The sequence below is a fragment of the Micromys minutus genome (genome assembly GCF_963924665.1).
Source record: "Micromys minutus genome assembly, chromosome: 10".
Classification (NCBI taxonomy): Eukaryota; Metazoa; Chordata; class Mammalia; order Rodentia; family Muridae; genus Micromys; species Micromys minutus.
This window is the reverse complement of record NC_137979.1, coordinates 44279575-44295642: the sequence shown is the minus strand read 5'-3', so window position 1 is coordinate 44295642 and position 16068 is coordinate 44279575. Positions and strand designations below refer to the sequence as shown.

General features: G+C 52.6%; 1 protein-coding gene across 5 annotated transcripts in view; it reads right to left on the bottom strand.

Moving 5' to 3' along the window:
* Positions 1–16068, bottom strand: part of ARHGAP23 (Rho GTPase activating protein 23) — a gene marked incomplete at its 5' end in the record, with an annotated part of 81389 nt that overhangs the window by 48989 nt on the left and 16332 nt on the right. For 3 of the 5 annotated variants that reach the window (XM_080922569.1, XM_080922570.1, XM_080922571.1), the window contains 5 exons: positions 604–658; positions 769–847; positions 1009–1104; positions 2610–2655; positions 4691–4852. In XM_080922569.1, the coding sequence (XP_080778695.1) occupies positions 604–658; positions 769–847; positions 1009–1104; positions 2610–2655; positions 4691–4852 (438 nt within the window). Of the gene's footprint in view, positions 1–603; positions 659–768; positions 848–1008; positions 1105–2609; positions 2656–4690; positions 4853–8202; positions 8272–16068 lie in introns of those variants that run through there. The other 2 variants (XM_080922572.1, XM_080922574.1) reach the window with 1 other exon arrangement.

Here is a 16068-nt window from a genome sequence, read left to right as displayed (position 1 = left end):
TGTACAGAGTTTGTGCTACAATACAGAGGTGCAAGTGAGGCTGCTGTGCGATCCTGCTGTGTGCTGCTGTGAGGTGCTGCTGTGAGGTCCTACTGTGTGCTGCAAGGGCACTGTGGTACAGTGACACAGAGAATAGGCTGTGACAGCAGAGACAGGGACAGGTTCTGTGAATTCTGCTCTCCAATGCTGCATCTTCTATGGAGCTGAGGTGGACAGGGCTAGGCAGCGCTGAGTGTCCTGATGTGTACCAAGTGGTACCTGTGGCCGTGGGATGTGCTGAAGGGTGGCATTTGGGGTATACATCTATGAACTCACCTCCAGAGCCATGTGGGGAGGGGTACGGAGAGCAGGCCTCTCACAGGAGCAAACAAGAACATGCCAGGTTGGCAGGGCCCGCTGGGCCACCCTCTTTTCAGATACTCTGGCAGGAATCCCGCTTACTAAGGCCAGCACCTCCTCTCTCCCTAGCTCAGGAACAGCCTCAAGTGAAGCAAGAAGCAGCCCCAGCCCAGGGATGGGCCTGGAAGCCCCAGTTGAGCAATGTCGGGCTATTTCCTTCTCTTTTCTCCCACAGGGGCCCTCCATGCAGACAGAAGGACTCACCAGCTGGAGGATGTCCTCATCCTTGGGCATGATGGAGAGCTCCAGGGTGTCATCACTGCAGAGACAGGGAGAGGGTCAAGCAGAGGCAACAGGACAGCATGGGGTTGGGGGGGGGAGTCTGGGTGCCTGAGTGCCACCCTGGAAGCAGGAAGGCCAGACACTCACCTGTTCTGGATCAGACCTATGACCTGGGAGTATGTCTTCCCAATGACGCTCTCTCCATTCACCTTCACCAGCCGGTCTCCTAGAGACAAGGGGTGAGATCACGTGTGAGAGTCCAGGCAGTGGACTGAATGGAAATGAAAGGAGAGAAACTTTCCCAGCATCTGGGTTAATGAATCCCAACACAATTAAAAGGGATGTGAGCCCCAGAGGAGTGTGAAATGAGGTTACAGACAGGCTCACCTGTGCGAAGCCCCGCCCTATGGGCAGGGCCACCATCCTTCACATTCTTCACAAAGATGGTGTCCATGGGCTCCAGGCGGTGCCGGGGAGAGGGTCCTGGTGGGCATCAGCCAGGTTAGCTGGGGGTGGTTGTTGAAGGTCACACCCATGCACAGCTACACACACAGAGGACACACACTCAGAGGATGATCACACACAGGCACAAGCATACAATGACACACACATCCACAGGACCTATGCCCACTGCCAGATAAGGGCCCACACCAGGAGGACACAGAGAGCTGCCCAAATCTATAAGCTGAGTCTCTGTCCTGTGCTTGAAGCCAGATGACACAGTATATGTGGACACACACTGCCCTTGCCCTTCCAGAGTCCTCGGTCAAACAGACTTCATACATATGTCACAAGACAACAGAAAGGGAAAGACCTGAATGTGAGTTTGATGGTCTGAATTGAATCCCTGAAAGCCAAATAAAGGTGGAAGAAAAGAGCTAACTCGGCCAAGTCATCCTCTGATTTCTACACACTCCACATGGCACATGCACACTCTGCCATTAGCTCCACCACACACACACACACACACACACACACACACACACACACTAATAATTTTTTAAAGGATGCCTTTATCTGGGCTAGAAAGATGGATCAGAGGCCAGAGGTTTAAAAGCACTGGCTGCTCTTGCACAGGGCTTCAGTTTGGTTTCCAGCACTCGTGTGGTTGAACTGCCACACAAATGTAACTCCAATTCCAGGGGACTGACACACTTCTAACACTCTGGCTCCCTGCACACACATGGCACACATACCTACATACATACACTCAGACACAAACAATCGTAAAACATTTTTTAAAAAATGATGCATCTATCAAGTCCTGAAGAAGCAAGCTGGGAGACCTTGTATATATGGAAGATGGCACAGCACAGGACTAGAGAGGTACTCAATACACTGCTTTCACCCTTCTTCCTTTCCAGGGTCAGGGATTCCAAGCAGGACACAGGATGGACACTAACTCCATCACTTGCCAACAAGACTCCCTTACTGGACCTGTGCTAGAACAGTGACTCCTTCTCCTTCAGAGGCAAGAGAACTCAGAGAACCATGTCACCATGGCTGCCCACAGACAGAGGCAGGGCAGGAAAGCTGCCTGCTGAGGGAGTTCAGCTTTAAATACCTCAGAGTCTGAGAGCCAGCAGAGGACCTTTAGGATAGATAGCAAAGGTGACAGTAAGTTGAACTAGGCTCACTTTTTTAATACATAATTTAGGACCTCCCTTTCTCCATCTATAGGATGAGCTCATGCTCAGCACACCCCAACCCGAATCCACAAGCCCTGTAGCCTGAGCCTTGACTTTTGTCTGGGAGAAAGTGGAGAGACATGGAAGCAGATGGGTATGTGTCACCCAGAGTCCTCAGTATCAGATGGCTGTGGGAGGGACAGGCCTATAGGAAGACAAGATGGGGAAACTGTGGAGGGAGGGCAAAGAATGAGGAGGAGATGCCTGGAGATAGGCTAGACAGGGACAAAAAAGGGTGGGGCCCACTGGGGTGCAGGAGAGAAACTGAAGCCCAGCCCTGCCCCTGCTCCACCCCCTTACCTCCTCCTCCTCTTTGGCCTCCTCGGCCTCCATGCTCTTCCTCCTGCTGGGAACAGAAAGATGGGTGTGACGACTGTTCAGCCCTGGCAGCATCAGCAGCCTGCAGCACCTGGACAGCCCTGCTGTGCCACACCTCCAATTTATCCCCCCAAGTTTCCAAGAATATCCAATCTACCAGAGATCCATGATCTCTTTCCCTAGTGAGCCTGTAGGCCAAGGGACGAGGTTCCCAAAACACATGCAGAGGACCCAGGCGGACAAAGATAAGCAAACTGACGAGTGTGTGCAGGGTTATCTCTCTCAGAGAATGGGCTGGGAAGCTTGATTAGCAAGAGGGGAGGGGCGCACACTTAGGGCTGGATGTGCTAAGCTGATGCCAGCAAGCGACAAACATCAGACTAAAAGCATTCTGGTCTAAAAGTAAAGAAGAGGAAGCCAGGAAAGGTTCTCTGATAAGCAGAAATGGGTGTCAGGCAAGGGGCAGGATTCTAGCTACAGGGGTGAGGGAGAGTTGCTAGGAGGTCTAGGGGTCCATCCCGGTGAGCAGAGAGAGTACAGGGAGTATGAGCTTTGGAGAAGAACTAGATGACAGAAACAGGCTGAGCCAGCAGCTGTTGCATTTCAGAGTTGACCAGACCTTCTGGGTCAACTTGTCTAGCGATTCAGCAGCAGAACCAGGGCCCAAACTCAGGACTCCCTGGTATCCCAGCAGGCCAAGGTGGGCCAGGAAAGTTGCTGAGTGCTGTTGATGCCTGGGCCTCTGCCCAGGTTCCCGTGGGAGGTGCATGCCCACTGATCTGAGCTGACAGCACGGGCAGCGGGTGGCAGAGGCAGACAGATGCGTTTGGACAGCTACGATCCCTGTACAGGCTCCAGGCAGAGAGCTCTGGCCTTCTGTAGCCTGGGGACAAGAGCTTCTCCCAGTCTGGGACAGGTTCTGAAGAGGCAGGGAGCAACCTGTCTTCCCCAGAGCTGGCCGATGACCCAAGAGAAGGAGAGCCCACCATATTAGACCACAGCCTCTGTCACTGAGCTCTCTCAGTGTCCTGAGAGAAGGTGGCAGGAGCTAGAAAGAAGAAAAGGGAGGACTAGGGGCTCCAGGAGTGAAGAAGCTGTCATCCTTGGTCATTTGATGTCACCCACAATATTAGGCCCCACTTCCATGCTTAGGCATAGCCACAGTCAATGACAGTGATGACCCTGGGATCAAAGATTCATACACATGTGAAAGCCACAAAGCATGTGACAGACATGCACATCACACACACACACACACACACACACACACACACAGGCAGGCAGAGAAACCTAATGTTTTGGTTGTGTGGCAGGGTCAAGGTCCCCAACAAGAATACCCCCTTAATTAGGCACGGTGATCCCAGCCCTGGGGGTAGGAGAGAGGGATTTATCCATTCTGAGAAGTCTGTGTCCTCTTCAGGAAGAGAGGTCAGGATCCCAGAATGCTCTCAGGCCTCCTCCCGACTTCCCTGCTCTTTGTTTCAAGGACCTTCTCTCTCCAGCTGATGACCTTGTGCTGGCCTGAGGGGTGCTGGGGCCCTACTTTCAGAAGCTGTGTTAGGGATGGAAAGGCTCTTGGAGATCAAAGAAATGGTAGCCCTCAGGATAAACAGAGTCACAGAGGGATGAGATGCCTGTAAATCCACAGTGAGCCAATCTACAGCAACTTGAGACTGAGTTAGGATTAAATCCTGGGGCCTTGAATCCTTCCTCCAAGACTCTCCCTAGAGAATAAGCTGGGCTCCCTGACCCCTCAGCCTGTGGACAGAAAGAGTTGAATAACCAGTGGGCAAGTGGACAAGGAGTCCTAGGAGGCCCAGTTAAAGACGGTCATTCCCTTTCCAGAGCCCAGAGAAGGTAAGGAATTTGTCCACAGTCACAGAGCAATGTCCTAGGCTCGGCTGGTGCTGCCTCCTTACAGCTCTCCTCTTAGACTGCAGCAGAAGGGGGCCAGGCTGGTCCCCTGGAGGGGCTCCTCTGATGGGGGCTAGGATAGGCCAGCTAGTGTCTCTCTCCCATCAAGCTTTCCTCAGAGTGGCAAGGCACCGGCAGGCTGGGCCTACCTTCAGGCTGCAGTGCACAGCTGACTCCGGTGGGTACACGATGAAGTGGCGCAGGGTAAAACCAAAGCCATCCTGAAGATTCTTGCGCAGCAGCAGTGTCCTAGGCCCCTGCCAGGGGAGGGGGCGCCCAGAAGAGCACCCATCCCGAGGGCCCAGTGGAAGCTGTGGGAGCACAGGGAGACAGGTGAGTGAACGCTGGGTGGCCCACGCTCATGGCTCTCCACAAGCCGAGTTGCCTGGGAGCCTAGAACCTGACAGGGGGCCCCAACATCCACAGCCATGAGGGCCAGGCCCCCTCATGACACCTTTGCCTCCTGCGAAATTGAGCCAGGATGAGTGTCCTATGCGCCAGACCCTGCACATACAGCTTTTCTGCATAGGAAGCTGTACATACAACCCTTACACATTTCCACACATACACTGACGTGCACAAAGACAAATCACAACTTATACAGACAGAACATACCACAAACACAGGCACACATATAAAATGTACACATATAAGACAGGAGGTGGTGGCTTAATCCCAGCATTCAGGAGGGCAGAGGTGGGCAGAGTTCTGAGCACAAAGCCAGCCTGGTTCATAGAGTGAGTTCCAGGACAGCCAGGGCCCTGGTCAAAAAACAATCAATCAATAATAATAAAAAACAAATGTGCACACAGGCAGACTCACAGAACCATATGCATACACTAGGCAGGCACACTGGCACAGGCACGGGTGCACATAACCAGCCTTACATACACACATGCACACAGCACAAAGCCACATCTCTGCAGTGGCACACAAATGCACCCTCCAGGAGCACGGGATCAAGAGCCCCAAATGGACACCGGGCCACTAAAGGGATTTGCTGAGGTGGCAAAGCTCAGCCCAAAGGCCAGGCTGGTTCACCGGAAAGGCAGATGAGAGATACTGCCTTCTGTCCAACCCTGCTGGGATGCTTGGGATTCCCCTAGATGACAATGCTATCCAAAGAAGAGGTGAAGGGGCCATAGAGGACCATTATCTGGAGCAGGGGGTAAGAGATGACAGAGAAGACTGCTTGACTCTGAGATGAACAGCCAGTAACAAGTATGAGACACCTTGCATGCAGAGAGGCTGACAGAAAAGATACGTGTCCAGGGACAAGCTGTGGGGAAGCAAGAAGCTCAAAAAAGCCTCCAGTCTTCACAGCCACTGGGCAGCCTGGGCTAGCCTGCCTCTGACTCAAAGACCCCAGGAAGCCAAAAGCTTCCCACCAACTCCTTTGATCAGCCTCCACCCCTTGCTCCTCCTTGGTCTTGGCAGGAACCTGAAGAAGAAATGAGAGACCCAGGGGCTGGTATGGGCAGTGGAAAGTCCATCAGACCTGGGCTCTAAGGAGCTCCCACTCACAGGAAAGCTTTCTTCCTGCTAGCTGAGGAAAGCTCACAAAACCCTAAGACACAGGGATGCTGAGAGGCCCACCTGAGAAGCTGTCCACACCTGCTCACCTACTCAACAGAGGGAGAGCATGTGGGGGTGCACAGCATGTGGGGGTGCACAGCATGTGGGGGTACAGTCAGGACACTGTCGCCATCCTGTAGGTTTAGGGGAGAACGCAGATCCCGGAATCTCAATTTAAAAAAAAATGAGACAGAAGTAATAGGTTTGCTGACTGTAGTTTCAGAGAACAGAAACAGGTAGAGGACACAAAACATCTGAATGAGGCTCCAGAAAAGAAGATATTCCATGTAGGCTGAAAACATATACGGGTTAGATTGTGAGCTGTCCATCCCCAGAAGGGTCCAAGTGAGACCTAGGCTATTCCTGGTCCTTGACAGGGACAAGGGCTCAGTGGTGTCCTCTCAGTTCCATTCTACACCCTGGCCTCTTCCATGAGCTCCACATTCATGGGGTCTAGGGATCCCCAAGAACATTCACTGGAAATTCCTTGAGATTTGAACACTCCCCTCCCCAAATTCCTATTTCTGCTGCTAGGAAAGATGATCTCCTGGGTCTCCAGTGCCTCTCCTACAGAAACCCCTGCACCCCATCCATCATGAGCTGCCCTCCTTCCCACTCCCACCCAAGCTCAGAGCTGAGGGTGTTTGCAGGGCCCATTGTTTTGCTGGTGTCCTGGATTAAGGTTTAAGCCACCAGCTGCCCCAGTGATGAGAAGCGACTGGGACAGGTCCCCACATGTTCCCCTCCCCTCTCCCTACACACACATCCTGCTGAGAGCTGCCAGCTGCCTGGGGGTGCCACTCCCTGAGGGGACCTGCTTATAATCCAGGACAGTGGCTATGCTGTCCTCCCACGGTCTCTCCTCATCAGAGCACAGCAACTCCCCCTTTCTTACTTATCTCTGCCTCTCCCCTTCCTCTGTCCCTTTCCTTCCCAATTAGTCTCCAGAGAATGTCAGTTACCCTCCTGCTACAGCCTGTCAGAAGAGAAGACTCTACAGACCCAGTCAGAGCTGGTTGCCTCCCTATGGGAAGTTCTTTCAGACCTAGCCTCAACCCTTCAGGTTACCCTCTATGCAAGTTTCAGCTCAGCTCCTCCCATCTGACCCGGGACAACACAGAGCCTAGCCCTTCTCTTGGAGTGGGGAGAGGTAGGAGGTACAGAGACAGAGATCCAACACTGAGAACTTGTAAGACCAAGAAGTACAGCTCAGTTCCCCCACTCTATCTCTCTGACACAGGCGCCAGGGTACAGAGAGGGGCCTAGGGCATTGTTGATTAAACCCTCCTGGCTGAAATGTCTTTGCAAACATGCTCAACCTCCTGTTTGAAAACAAAGAGACATCCAGAAACACCAACTGTTGTTAAAGAAGTGCCAACAGCCCAGGAAACACACCAGGCAGAAGTGGGCCCTCAATGGATTGGCCACCTCAGTACTGATCCTCACCCCTCAACCCACCCCAGCATAAAGAGGTCATTGCAGAAAACACAGTATTGAGGCTGGGCATGGTGCCCACTGTGACTCACGCCTACTAGCTCGGCAGATCCCTAACATCAGAAACACTGCCCCCAGACCGACCACTGCCTGCCCTGGGAATCACCGACGGCTTGCTGGGGGTCATTCTGTCACCCCTCTTCCTCTGATCACTATGAAACCTTTATGTGCCTCTCTGTCTGCGTCCTTGCTGATAAGAAGACAGGAGACCCGAGTGGCACCCACTGCTTAGGTTAGTAAACCCTCTGCCTAGCTCTCACTGTGTCTCTACCAGGCCCCTTGCTCCAGGATTCCTATATATGCCAGTGACTCCTCCGGTCATCGGCCCCCAATCCATTTTTCCACTGCCTGTAAACCAGGAGGACTGAGCACAGGTCACCACAGGTGCCACTACCCAGATTCAAAGTTTCATCTAGTACCCCTGGGAAAGCTCCCACACAAACGCTAACAACCTCACCCTGACTCTCAACCTCCCCGCACACTCCTCAACTGCAAGTATGTCGTCTGGGAACGCCACACGTTGTCAACTCGAAAGTGGGTAACCCGATCTCCCACAGTCCTGCTCCCGCCCGGCTCCAAAGCTGTTACTCACTCTGGCCGGACGCAGCCCGGGCGCGCGGTGGTCGCTATGGCTCAAACAGGGCAGCCAGACACAGCGCGGCTCTGGGGCGCTGCAGTCCACGCCGACGGCGCGCTCCCAGCACCAGCCCCCGACGCCCGCGCGCTCCACACGCCACACGGCACTGCCCACCAGCGCAGCCTGCGGGGACCCCGGAGCGCGGCCACCGTCGCGGCCCCAGCGCGCACCGGGCCTGGCTTCCGGAGCGGGACGTACGGTGCGGGACTCTGCCGCTCGGCGCCCAGCGGGAGATGTCCTCGGACCCCCACGCAGCAGGCGGAGCCCAGGGGTCCCAGCCCGCCCCCCAGAGCCGCGGGCTCGCGGCCCGGAGGCCCCGAGGGGGCGGCCAGCCCGAGCGGACAGCGGCAGGACGGCTGGAGCGGGGCCGCGCCTCCCGCGCCGCCCGGGTGAAGGCGCCCGCCAGAGCCGGGTAGGAACAAGTCTCTGGGACAGACACCTCCCCCTCCGGGGCGGCCCCTGCGCCGCGTCAGCCCACCCTCCGCCCCACGCCAGAGGCTTCGAGCGGTCCCTGCTCAGGCACAGCACACACCGACGACACCGTACAAACACAGGGACTCACATTGTCTGTCGAGCGATCACACTATGAGGGGGCACCAACTTTACACTCCTGCAGAAACAAGTTCTAGCTGTGTGCCTCACATTCATGGCCAGCATCCCATTACCTGCCCCCCTCAGACCCTTCGCAGACCCTCAGTGTGTATATTATTGCTCACATCTGTGTACATTCTATTTAAACATCCCTTCCCCATGGGGCATGTATGCAAGCACAGCAATTTAAAGTATGCCAGGCCTTTACAGACCCCCCACGCCCACTTGACCACATACAAGGAGGGTGGTGACAGTCACCCACTGGGCTGCACGTGCTTGCCTCAGGACTCTGCGCTCTTCAGGTGGCACACACTGCCCACCCAGAGTGAGAGTATGAGGTGTGTCAGAGTGTAAGATGTACCCTCAGGCTGCACAGAGACCCCACTCCAGCCTCCCAGAGGATGTTCATTCCTCTTCCCCAGGGCCCTTCCAGGAACCCTGGTATCACCAAGCAAGAGGAGGCTCGAGCTGACCACTCCCTCCGCACCCTCATAATGGCAATGAGATGGGTAACTGCTAACTCCAGACATTGCCCACTCCCCTTTTCTGCCTCTCAACGCCCCATTCTTTCCTCAAGTAACGGCAGGGTTAGCAATGGCCCTGAGATGTGTGTTTTCCACTTCGGCATACCCAGAGTTCATGGAGGCATTTAGAACAGTTTAGGCACCAAGAAGGAAATACTCAGCAGAAGGGGACACAAGCCCAGAGCCCATCAAAGAGTGAGAGCCACAAGGCTGGGCTGTTTGGGAACACTGGCAAAGCCCCTGTCCTCACTCCCCAGGAAGTGACCTGTGTGAGAGCCACAAGATCCAGAAAGGAGTACAACTGTGGAGAGTGGGTGGGCAGGATGGAGGGAAGGAAGAACAGAGGAGGAAGGGTGGGGGTGAGGCCCAGGGTAGTGGGGACCGAGTCAGTCAGGGAGCGGTTTTGTTCTCCTGTTTCCTGTTTGCTGCTTGTGGGCCCATGCAGGAGCTGGACCCCCACCTCCACCCTGCGGAAGCCTAACGGGAAGAGCTGAGGCTGCCATGAGCTGAGTCAGGACTCAGGAGAGCGGGAAAGGACCAGTCGGGGACAGAGGGGCAGCCTGGGACAGTGAAACCAAGTCTACATTTCTCCCAGCCGCTGGGAAACCAAACTTCTGGATCTGACCCCCTCCTGCTCTGCCCCTCCCTCCTTGTCAGTTCCTCCCAAAGGCCAGCGCAGAGACCAGATGGCCCACCAAGATGACCCAAAGTAGAATGCAGAGGCACAGGGACGCCCTTCTCAGTCCTCCTCACTAAGTTCCCCCAGCTGCCTAACTGCCACCATATGTAGCTGTGGCTGTCCTAGAACTTGAGGCATAGACCAGGATAGCCCTGAAACTCAGAGAGATCTGCCTGCCTCTCCCACTATGTCAGGTGGCTTCTTCTTCCTCTTCCTCCTCTTCTTCTTCAAGTATTTATGTGTATATGTGCATGAGGGTCCACAAGCCACTTCCTACAAACTCAGAGGAAAACCTCCACTGGCAATCTCTGCATTCTGCCTTGTGGCTTCTACATAGGCTCTGGGGGTTGAACCCAGGCATCAAACTTGTATAGCTAGCACCTTTCCCTGCTGCGACATCTTCCCAGTCCCCAACTGCCTTTTTATCCTGGTATATTTAGGCCTCTCAGGGCTGACCCATGATGTGTGTGTGACTGAGACTTGGAGGGGTCTGGGTGCTGTAGAGGAGGGCAGAGGCACGTGGCATTGTGTCCAGGCCTACAGAGACCTTGAAGGAGACCAGAATCTCCAGTGTCCACTTTCTGTCCTTTAACCTGGCAGATTCGAAGAAGGCTGCCCCAGCAGAAACTCAGAGAGAGGGAAGACAAGTGGGGGAGGGTCTGTGTAATGTACACAGTAGGACCTCAAGGGTTGGGAAACACAACTTGAAAAGATCTTCTAGGTCTGGGGAGCTGGCTCCCTCCAGTTTCCTCTGGGAAAGGAATGTGGGGTGGGCCCCAGAGCCCAAGGGGGAGGGGCAAGCCTGGGAAATACCAGGCGTTGCTGAGATTTCTATTCCAAGCCTTCCTGCCCCGTGTCCTCCCCCACACCCAGCCTGCTGCTTCCTCCCCCACTGCCGGAATCACCCGCTGGCCAGCCCCTCCCAGCCCCCTACGTGGACAGCTGGCACTTAGCTTCCTAAGGGTCCCTACCCAGGACTCACAACTGAACCCTTAAGAAAGGACACCCAGAATTCTAAAGAGTTCTGCTCCTTGTGACCCTTCCCTAAGCACTGGATGGCCACAATGGCATTTCTGGGATGCTGGTAAGGGACAGACACAGGATCTTACTATGTGACCCTGGTCACACTGAACTCTGTTTACAGCCTAGGCTGGCCTTGAACTCACAGTAATTCCTCTGCCTCAGCCTGCTGAATGTTGAGATTACAGGCATTTACAACCAGAGAGGGGTCTTAGCATGCATGTGCTTTTTTTGGGCTGTCTGGAAACATAGTTTCAAGGCTGGCCTTAAATTCTCTGGGTGGCTAAAGATGACTTTGAACTCCTGCCTCCACCTCTCAAAGTACTGGAATTATAAATGTGTACCACCATATCTGACTCCACTTTGAAAAGAGATTTATTATTATATTGTTGTTGTTGTTATTATTATTATTATTTTAGAATATTTATTTTATTTATATGAGTACACTGTAGCTAGATGGTTGTGAGCCACCATGTGGGTGCTGGGAATTGAACTCAGGACCTCCAGAAGAGCAGTCAGTGCTCTTAACTGCTGAGCCATCTCTCCAGCCCCTATTTTTATTACTCTTAGTGAGTGTGTGTGTGAGTGTGTGTGAGTGCGCATGCGCACACATGTGTACTCACATGCATGTTTATATGCACATGAGTACAGATGCCACAGGAAGACAGAAAAGGGCATCAGCTCCCTTGGAGCTGAACTTATAAACAATTGTAAGCCACCCTCATGAGTTCTGGGAATCAAACTCAAGTCTTCTTGCTAGGCCCTATGCACTCTGAACCATCTTTCCATCCCCTGTTCTTTGGGTGTGGGAAGGCTTGGAGCTAACTCATTTGTAGACTAGGCTGGCCTTGGATTCACAGAGGTTCTGCCTCCTGTGTACTGGAAAGAAAAGCATGCAACACAGTGCCTACCTCCACTCCCTAACCCACCCCCTTTAAAGACAAGGATGAAGAAAGAGGCTTCACTCTTGGGACACCAGGACTGTACCCCAGGGCCTGACCCCACCACCCTAGATCCCTCTACATTACCTTCTGGGTTATCCATTCAACTACCACACGTGGAGTGGTGCCATGGACCAGGGGGAGACCCCTTGGAAATCTAAGGCACACACAGTCCCTGCCAGCAGGGCCCTTTCATCAGAAGTGCCTCCAGGGTCCCCGGCTCCAGACTCAGGCCCAGCCAGGTGCTCTCATTGGTCAGGTAGTCCTCACACACAAAGGGGACTCCCGACAAGCTGTCAGGGATTTAGGCTAAGAAGAGCAGTAACGGGTAATAGGCTCTCAGGCTAGCCCTCTAGGAGAAGAGGGTTGAAAGCAAAGGAAAAGAAGCCTGCAAAGTCACCAGGAACCAGGGGCAGGGAGGAGAGCTGCCCGGAGCCGGAGGGTCAGGGACAGAAGGAGGGAAGCTGATAGCACAGAGAAGCCAGAGCGCAGGAAGCCAGAGTCACAGGGCTCAAGGTCAGTCCCTCCCGCTCTTCCTTCCTCTGCTTGCTCAGCACCTCCTCCGAGACCTTAGGTCCCAAACCACAGGTGACCAACAAAAGCCCCCACCCCCACCCCCGAGAGTTATCCATCTGGTCTCTCACACCATCAAACACAGACCCATAACTACCCACAACCTCACACACAATGACAAATCCAGAGTTAGGGCTAAGATATCCATGGGAGCACGTGACAGACAATGCCTGCCCCCTGGCCTAGTCTCCTCCCTCCAGGGCAGTGCCTCCTAGGCCTCCTCCACCCTTTAGCCCCATTCACATCCCAGTTCCCAGCTTTGATAGAGCAGAGGCCCCTCCTGACATGCCCTAACAGGCCTAGTTGACAAGCCGGCCAGGCAAGCTGAAGCTCCCAGCCCCTCTATTGACACTCCACCTGCAGCTAGGAGCACTGGACCCTGCGCTGCTCTAGGCAGCTGGCACCAGGTGACTCAAAGGGTCTTTCCTATGCTCTCCTTCTTAGATCACTATACCCAAGGTTGGGATGGTCTGTGATACACCATCCCCACCCCTCACTGGGAGCATTTTCCTAGTCCAGCATTCAACCGCCATCTGTCCAGGAGGGGAAGAAACAATCTCAGACAGGAGTCAGCACATAAAATGAAGGTGGATAGAAACTTTCACCCAAAGGATGTTGGGAGAATTAAATCAACAAAAGAAAGTCTTAGCTGGGTGTGATAGTACCTGTCTGTACTCTCAACTGAGGAAGCAGGAAGGCAGAGCATATGCTGATCTATAAGTGAATTCTGGGCCAGCCAGGACTACATAGCGTGACCATTTCAAAAAACAGGAAATAAAAGTCTCACACGAACCAGAGCACACAGTAGGAGTTTGAAAATGCAAGCTGTTTAATATACAGACATGTAGCTACTCAGCTAGGTTTGCACATGACTCGGTGACATGGCACATGCAGAACTTGGCATCATGGCCCCCCACACAGCTGACCTACAGTGGCACCACAGTCCCTCCCACAGCTGACCTGAGGCTTTTTAATGGGCTGAGACACACTACCCTGGCCCATAGACCCAGCCTTTTGGCCCTCTGGGAATAGATGACATGAAACCCCAAGTGGAGGCTGCTCCTAGCAGAGGAGGTACATGCCAAGCTGGCATAAGAGCCTCAGTGACACCGAGCGAGCAAGCGAGTGAGCGAGTGGGAGAGGCCTAAGGACAGAGTCTTTGCTCACGGTGGGAAATGAGCACTTAGAGAAGAGAGTGAACTTGGAGTCAGCCACAAAGTAAACACCCAGGCCATTGCCAAGGCAACCACAGCCAGTGTGGGTCAGGGCCCACCACAGGCCCCTCCACCCTTACCCACTCCATCCAGACACCGCTGGGCTGTCTTAGGTCTTCTGGGTGTCCTTCTGGCAGCTCCCTTAAGTAAGGACTTGTTACCCCATGGTATGTTGAGGTCTTTAGAATACATGGCTTCCATCTGTCTGTCCATAGAGACAGGAGGAAGAAGCTGCCTCTGGGGACCGCCGCAGCCTCTCCCTCTAGACAGAGAGCTCCTGAGGATGAAGTTACTGCTTTTCAGAAGTAGATTTGCCTTTGTCCAGAGGTTTTCAGAAACTGCTAGGCCAGATGGTAGTTCCGTCAGGAAAGGGCCTTGCAAGCACAAGGACTCAAGTTCAAGCCCAAGCAAGTTAATAAAACAAACAAACAGGGGCAGGAGAGATGGCTCAGAGGTTAAGAGCACTGACTGCTCTTCTAGAGGTCCCAAGTTCAAATCCCAGCAATCACATGGTGGCTCACAACCATCTGTAATGAGATCTGATATCATCTACTGGTGTGTCTGAAGACAGCAACAGTGGACTTAATATATAATAAATAAATAAATCTTTAAAAAAAAACAACAAACAAACAAACAAAAATCCCTGGAAAGATGGCTCAGTGGTTAAGAGCACTAGTTGCTCTTCCAGAGGTCCTGAGTTCAACTCCCAGCAACCACATGGTGGTTCACAACCATCTGTAATGGGATCTGATGCCCTCTTCTGGTGTGTCTAAGGACAACTACAGTGTACTCATATAAATAAATAAACAAATAAATAAATAAATAAATGGTCTAGATGTGGCTCCCCTGTAGTTCCCTGACTAGCCAACCCTAGCCTACTTGTTGGGCTCCAGAAAAATGAGAGCCCCTGTATCAAAAACACAAGACCTAGGTTAAGAGCACTGGCCGCTCTTCCAGAGGTCCTGGGTTCAATTCCCAGCAACCACATGGTGGCTCACAACCATCTGTAAAGGGATCTAATGCCCTCTTTTGTCTGATGTTTTCTTCTGTCATGCAAATAGAGTGATCATATACATAAGTAAATACATCAAAAATTCAATGTAATGGGGGGGGATGGAGGATGGGTGCTTGTGGAGGGGTAGCTCTAAAGGGAGATATCATTTGAAATGTAAATGAATAAAATGATTAATAAAAAAATTCAATGTAGAATTACTATATGATCAAAAATTCCACTTCTGAGCACAAACCCGAAAGCACAGAAAGCACATGTGCTCAAAAGTATTCTAGGTCAAGCTTAATGGCGTAGGACACCTGAGGTGCAAAGGCAAGCAGATTTCTGAATTCAAAGCCAGCCTGCTGTACACTGTGAATTCCAGACCAATCAAGGCTACAAAGCAAGACTTAGTGTCGTAAAATAAAAAGGACAGGCCAGGCAGTGGTGGTGCAGGCCTCTAATCCGAGCACTCAAGAGGCAGAGGCAGGCAAACCTCTCTGAGTTCAAGGCCAGGTTGGTATATGAAGCAAGTTCCAGGACAGCCAGGGCTACCCAGAGAAACCCTGTCTCTAGACATTTTTTTAAAAAAAGGAAAGAACAAAGAAAGAAGGAAAGAAGGTGGCTGTCTGGGACTGGAGAAGAGGGACTAGAAACTTCCTACTTTGATGATCACAGAGCTGCTGTTCGAGCAAGACAGCAGTTACAGGTCAATGCAGAAGACACTGATATCACAGAACTACACACTAAAAATAGTTTACGAGAGCCTGGAAAGACAGTTCAGCAGCTAAGAATGTTTTTACTGCTCTACTGGAAGGACCAAGCTTGGTTCCCAGCACCTATATCAAACGGCTCACAAATGTCTGCAACCCCAACTCCACTAAGAACTGACACCTCCAGCCTCTATGGGCAACTACACTCACCTGTACATGTGATACCCTCATAGACACAGAGACACGACTTCTTAATGATTTATTTATTATATGTGTAGGACTGCACTATCGCTGTCTTCAGACACACCAAGAGGGCATCAGATCCCATTACAGATGGTTGTGAGACACCATGTGGTTGCTGGGAATTGAACTCAGGATCTCTGGAAGAGCAGCCAGTGATCTTAACCACTGAGCCATCTCTCCAGCCCTAGACATGATTTTTAAAAAATCTTTTAAAATGTTTCAGATGTTAATTTTTGTAGGCCTGGCTGGTCTGAAACTCACTTTAGTCCAGGCTGGCATGGAACTTATGAGGATCCTCCTGCATTGGCCCCTAAGTGCTTGGATTACCATAT